The sequence below is a fragment of the Tasmannia lanceolata genome, unplaced genomic scaffold (assembly GCF_043159265.1).
Source record: "Tasmannia lanceolata isolate RefF3 unplaced genomic scaffold, GAP_Taslan_0.1 ptg000020l, whole genome shotgun sequence".
Taxonomy (NCBI): domain Eukaryota; kingdom Viridiplantae; phylum Streptophyta; class Magnoliopsida; order Canellales; family Winteraceae; genus Tasmannia; species Tasmannia lanceolata.
Genome location: NW_027518697.1, coordinates 23,833,765 through 23,839,775, shown reverse-complemented (window position 1 = coordinate 23,839,775; position 6,011 = coordinate 23,833,765). Strand labels below are relative to the sequence as shown.

The window sequence follows — 6,011 nt, the reverse complement described above, 5'->3', positions numbered from 1 at the left end:
ATCATCTCAGGCTCGGTCACTGTTGGCAAAACCATCAAACCATTTCTCAAGATCCCCATGAGTCTTCCCACTGTCCAGAACAAGAAGATCTGAAGATCTGCTAAGTCGAAAACCTGAAATGGCGACTTAGGCAAAAATTAGGGTCATCGTACCTGTGGAAACAAACAATTCGAAACATGTTTTCTAGCAAAAATTAGGGTACAAGCGGTCCGTTAAGTTGAAATCCGCAAAGGATAACTTAATTGTTGGTAAGGCATACCTTTGAAAAAAACCAGACGAAGAATTCTTTGGTCTAAAACAAGATGAGTTAATACTTCAAACAATCTAAGGGGTCTTTGGACCATGATTGAAAAGCCAAAAGCAGGAAACACTTCCTATGCGTAAGAACATTTAAACTCATCTATCTAGGGGTTCGGCTTACCTAAATAAATCGAAAGCATTTGTTTCAGTAAAGAAAAAGCTCCCTTCTCCTGCTAAGTCATTGCCCAGCAAAGGTGATCATACGTTGAAGGAAAACACAACGAATTATCTCCTGTATCAGAGGATTAAGATCCCACTCAGTACTCCGTTCATAGAACAAGAATATTCGAAAGAATGTAACTTCACAGTAAAGGACGCTCAGAATGTGCCTTCCCTTTACCTTGCAATGAAATTGCTACTCTTGTTTCTTACCTTGTATTAACTTTCTCTTGTCTATGGGAATAAATACAGTAGAGGCATTTTGTATTATTAATCATAGAAGTATAATTAATAATACAAAATGCATGATCAAATCATTAAAGAAACCATGCAAGGGGCATTTTGCATCATTAGCATTCACTAATAATGCAAAATAATGCTCAAAATCAAGATTAACCTTTGCTAATAATGCAAAATTCTCAGAATCCAAGTTGTTCAAGGAATTAAACTGGGGGCATTTTTGTATAAATATTCACCTAGAATGGGTGTCTATTTATATAAAAATACACTTTATTTCAAAACAACAACACAAACAAGTGCAGATAAAAACAAACAAATTGATCCATATATCAAATATATGTCTGATCAATCCAAAAATAAAAATAAATCTCATCCCCAGCTGGGGGAACCAAAAAGAAAAACAAAATCACTGCTCAGGGGATCTGTCGGACCCTGCTCCGAAGGACCCCAGACTATCAGTGGGGTGGACGAAGCTCCTGCTCTAGGCTGGGAGGCTGAAGACTCCCCTGGCTCTTGAAATCCCTCAACATAAACATCGTCCAGTAGGCACTCTAGTGAGCTAGATGTCATCGTCATCCCAGTAGCAAGCAGCTCTCGGACCGAGCCGGGCTCTACTCTAAGAGGTGCAGCAGCCCTGTCAGTAGAACCGGCATCTAGCTCAAAAGGATGAGGAGAGAACATGCCTCCGGGCTACCCCAATCCTCACTCTCTTCGCCGGGGACACTCTCTCTCATCGGCCTCTTGCCCCGTCGGGCGGCCAGGGAAGTCTCGTCAACGGCCAGGTCCTCAGTTGCAACATCATAGTCCTCGCCGGACGTGTCATCCCTGTCATCAGTGCTGCCCAGACCCTCTGGTTCGGGCAACATAGGCCGGTACATCTCCTCCTCCTGCACCCAACAGTATGTTAAAATATCGAAGATATATCGAAACATATGTGCAGGACTTCAATTCAAACGACATAAATGAACTTTCATACCTGTCCGGCTAGCGGACCCTCTTGTGTCTCCCACCTCCGCCTCAAGGCATCGACCTCCTCCTGAAGCCCAAGAATGGTCTGGCCGTCCTCGTATCGAGCCTCCTCCAACTCTCTAATATGGTCTATCTACTATGAGACCAGGAGCTTCAGACTCCCCACAAGAAGTAACAGATTATTCGCCTGGTGGCGAGGAATCTGCAGCAACAAAAGAAAATCAAATCATTTGTGCAGACAATTTCAAAGTATGGAAATAAATGCATAAATAAACTCATTTACCCAGGGGACAGACTCCGGAATCGGAAACCGACATGCCCCTGTTGGTGGGGCCCAATCAATCTCCTCCCCCCGTCCCGTCGAGATGGTCCAGCCTGGTGCTGGAAAGTACTCCGGAATAGAAGAAGGACCAGCCTCTGACAAAGTTGGAGGAGCAGCTTGCCTGCTGGCTCTTCGACCTGGGGCCCGCGGTGCGACATGTGGGCGACGAGCTGGTTTGGCCGGAGAAGTAGAAGACCTCGAAGAAAACGCCTCCACTGGCGCCTTTGCCTGACTGCGTGTGAGGGGCCTCTCCCTCTCTGCTCTGCTCGCTGGGGCAGGCTCCATAATCACTAGACCACCCCTCACCTCGGCGGCCGTGGACTTGCCCTCATCATAAGGCTCCCCCGCCAAAGCAGGAGCCTCAGGGGCGGCATCATCTGCCTCAAGATCCTCCTGTAGAAGATAGGATGGTTCATATCAATTGTATTTTAGTAATGATCAAATCTAAAATTGAAATTAAGGGGAAAAGGGAAAGAAGAGTACATGTCCCAAGGTCAAAAGACCCATAAGCTCTATGGCGGCCCATGCTCCATAATCTCCAGACTAGAAGTGGCCCTCGGGGATCTCGAATCCCTCTGTCTGCAGGATCTCAAGCCCACCCGGAGCTACCCACTCTAAGATCCTCAGGCTGCCGAGGGGATGAGGAGGGATCCCCTGGATCTCGTGCCCGAAAGACTAGCGGGAAATCCTGTCAAGCAAGTAAATTGCTGGCCCCAATTGGCAGATAAACACCACCATCCTCCAAGTAAGGCACCCCAGCATGCGCGTACTCTTCTCTCACGACCTCCTGGTGATCATCCAGAGGTCTCCACCGGACCTGTCAAGACACAGGCCATGTGTCAAAGGCATGAATAAAATTCAAAGCAAAAAAGAGTGCAGTACTAAAAATGGAAGAAATTTAAAGTACTCAAAGCGTCTAGCTGAATCCGGTCAATAGCAAGAAGGACCTGGTCCGCAGTGTAAATAGGATGTGATCCTGACTGCCCTACTATCCAGCAACACAGGGGAGAGAAGGCCAAAGCACTCGTAGGCCCATGCCTATACAAGAGTCAACAATCAGTTCAAAATTGCTTAAACAATTCATATCATAAGCAATGAATTAAAAGAGCAATCAGAACAAATTCCAAATTTAAGAGAGAAGGGTAAGAAGCGTACTGCCCAGATGTACCATAGCCCGCACAAGGAATGTGTCCCATCTCGCGACAGAACGTCCATCTCTCTAATCAGGAAGGCATAAGCTGCTCCTCCCCAATCATAGTCAGCCAGTCTGTCAATATTGCGGACAATGCTCAGAAAATCTCTGTGGACTGTGTTCCCTGTGTTGCTAAACAGGATGCGTCCGAGAAGGGACATCACAAAGCTCATCACTAGCTGGCGATGATATCTGTCATTTGGCTCTGCTGGTCTCACTGGCCAGTGATCTAGTAGAGGCATCTGTACTCTCGGCAAGGAAGCGTGTGGAGGCCTCCTGGGCCCGTCTCGCGGGTCTTGCTCTGGCACTCCCAGAGTCTCTCAGACCTCTGCCTCTGTAACTGAAGTCAGCTCAATTGGAATCCCTCCCATCCGAAGTTCTGTTAGCACTAAGAAATCCACGGGAGTCATCGTAACCTCCCCAAACGGGAAGTAGAAAGTGTGGGCCATGTCCCACTATCGCTCTGCCAGAGCCATCACAAAGCCAGCCCCCACACCCTCTGAATCTGTGTGGACGACTCTGTCTAGCCCTCCCCTGCATATACATCTGGGCTCGGACATGTAGGTTCTCCCATCTCGCCCCGGTATCTCTCACTGACCCTCTCGAGGTCATATCAGGAAGAGCTTGTGCAAAATATAAGAGGCAAATAAAGAGCTATACTACCTAAATGGGAGTAAACATCAAAGCTAAATGCAATCCTAAAATCTAGGAATTGTAGAAGCAGAGTCCAAAGGACATACCGCTCTGTCGCGAAAGAGCCGTGATAGATGCCCCGTGGTACGCGTCAAAAGCGTACCCTGGTAGCATGGAGCGCGATCCCGCTCCTCGTCTCCGGAGGACTCTCTCCCTCTGTCTCTCCTCCCTCGTAGGTAGGGCCGGCGTGCCATAGCAACTAAGAATCGAAGCGACTCAGAAGCACCAAGAGGCGCGGAAAGGAAAATCTAAAAAATTTCAGAGCGAAAACAACTTGAATGAGTTGAAAATGAACGAAATGAACGTCGTACGGATATTTATATCAGTACGATGGCCACCAATTTCGCCCCACTCAAAAATGGAAATCGCCTGGGGCAAAATTTGGGAAATATTCCCCCAGTTTCGTCCATTTCGACCCATCTTGCGGTGATTCGTCCGCGAATTTCCGCACTCTTTCAATAGTGAATCAATCAACTCTCTGGGCATTCCCCAGGTCTTCCAATTTTGTTGTTCGGAGTCCTCCCGGCAGAATTACGCTGTCTGTATTCCCGAATAACCAGGGATTCGCATATCCCTCCCCCGCAAAGTCCGCATAGTGCATTCTCGAGGCAATAAATGCCTTTTCAAAACCTTTTCCAACGAGATTTTGAGATCCTTGGAGATAATCCAATATATCTTGCTTCATCCCTGGCAGAATCCAGTCACTCCAAAGGAGTTTCGCATCGTGCCAAACCTAATCCAGGGCTCAGAATCGTCCCAATCTCTTCAGCTGAGTGTATCAACATCCACTCACCATTGGAAATATTCCAAGGCAATTTCTTGCCATCCGCCTCTCCAATAGAGCCCCGTTTATTCTCCAAAGTCACTCAGAAGCTCTCAACAGAGTCTTCACCATTGTAACAGGCACTCAAGATTGGTAAACCCTGGTTTATCTCTCGCGAGATCGGATACCAAAATCCTTTGTCCCTAGTAGAGTCAATGCTTTGCGTATGTTCGACAGAACGTCGACTCCCCAACATAGTTGGACCCGCTCATTTTGGCAATCCGAACTCCGTTCGATTCAAGGCCCCAGCGGATCAACCAAAATCCGTAGCAATAATTCCTAGCAAAGTCAAGGTGTGCGAAGACCTTTCAATCGCTTTTGGACAGAGATCACTGCTTGTACAATCTGTCTGTCAACGGATTCATCAAAAAATTCGGTCAAAACATGACCAATTCTGACACTGTAGGCGAATGTTTACATCCCCTTTAGAGTCAATTCTTCAAATTCGTCGGTATAACATCGACTCCCCAATACATTCAGATCATTTTCATCAGAATCAATTCCGATGGACTCTCAGTCGATTTAAGGTGCTCAAAGAACCTTGTTAACCGTGTTAGTTCATACGATCTTCCCCACCAAGATCAAGACAACACATTGACATAGCACCTCATAACCCCAGAGAGTCATTCACCTCATATCCTCAGAGAGTCGAACACATCTTGAGAGAATCGTTCGTACCCGTAGATGCTTAGACTTTGTTGATCAATACGCATTATGAATTGCCACCGGTAAGATATGACTAGTGTGGGAGACTTGAGAGGGTAGGTATGGAGGAAACGACCCTGAAAAAACAGAAAAAATCAAACCCAATTTTTAAGTAACATTTATTTTCACAATTTTTAAGGTACAATTTGGGTATGTTTGGCAACCATGAAAAAAATCATGAGTGATGAGATACTGGGACGAGGCTGGAAAACAGCGCGCGGGGAACTATTTAAACAGGGAGTTTTTTATCTCCGTTTTTTCCAACCTCATCAAATGCTCTCTTCACTCACTAGCTCTCTCTACCCCTCTCCTCACCTATTCTATGAATGTTTTTTTCATGGTTATCAAACTTGCCCTTGTGTCAAACTTCTATCTCAAAAAGTTTATAGATTGTTATGCACGCATATTGCACCCAAAATGCAAGTTGTTTGCAGCCAAACTAACCCAGAGATAGAAGAATCAAAAGAAGAATCCTAATGGCGCCATCCATCTAGTTTCACGTCAAGTTAACTTGATCATTGCAATTGTAGAGTAAAAAGACGAAGGCAAATGGTACATAAGATCAAATAATCAATCACAAGAAAATAGAAATCTATGAAACATAACAT

At 45.8% G+C, this 6,011-nt stretch overlaps 1 protein-coding gene across 1 annotated transcript; it reads right to left on the bottom strand.

Moving 5' to 3' along the window:
* Positions 1-996: 996 nt before the first annotated feature.
* On the bottom strand, positions 997-3,835 carry LOC143854821 (uncharacterized). Its single transcript, XM_077364925.1, has 6 exons — positions 3,146-3,835; positions 2,938-3,028; positions 2,474-2,807; positions 1,952-2,383; positions 1,676-1,870; positions 997-1,586 (listed from the first exon to the last, which is right to left on the bottom strand). The coding sequence occupies exons 3-5, from the start codon at positions 2,495-2,497 to the stop codon at positions 1,805-1,807; spliced, it is 522 nt and encodes a 173-aa protein (XP_077221040.1). The 5' UTR covers positions 2,498-2,807; positions 2,938-3,028; positions 3,146-3,835; the 3' UTR covers positions 997-1,586; positions 1,676-1,804.
* Between the last annotated feature and the right edge of the window lie 2,176 nt (positions 3,836-6,011).

Excerpts from the sequence above, each read along its gene's own strand:
- LOC143854821 (XM_077364925.1), bottom strand. The coding sequence starts at position 2,497 with ATGGGTCTTTTGACCTTGGGACAT. Across the intron at positions 2,384-2,473 it reads GTCTTTTGACCTTGGGACAT|GAGGATCTTGAGGCAGATGA; the intron begins GTACTCTTCTTT and ends TATCTTCTACAG. Across the intron at positions 1,871-1,951 it reads TTCCGGAGTCTGTCCCCTGG|ATTCCTCGCCACCAGGCGAA; the intron begins GTAAATGAGTTT and ends TTGTTGCTGCAG.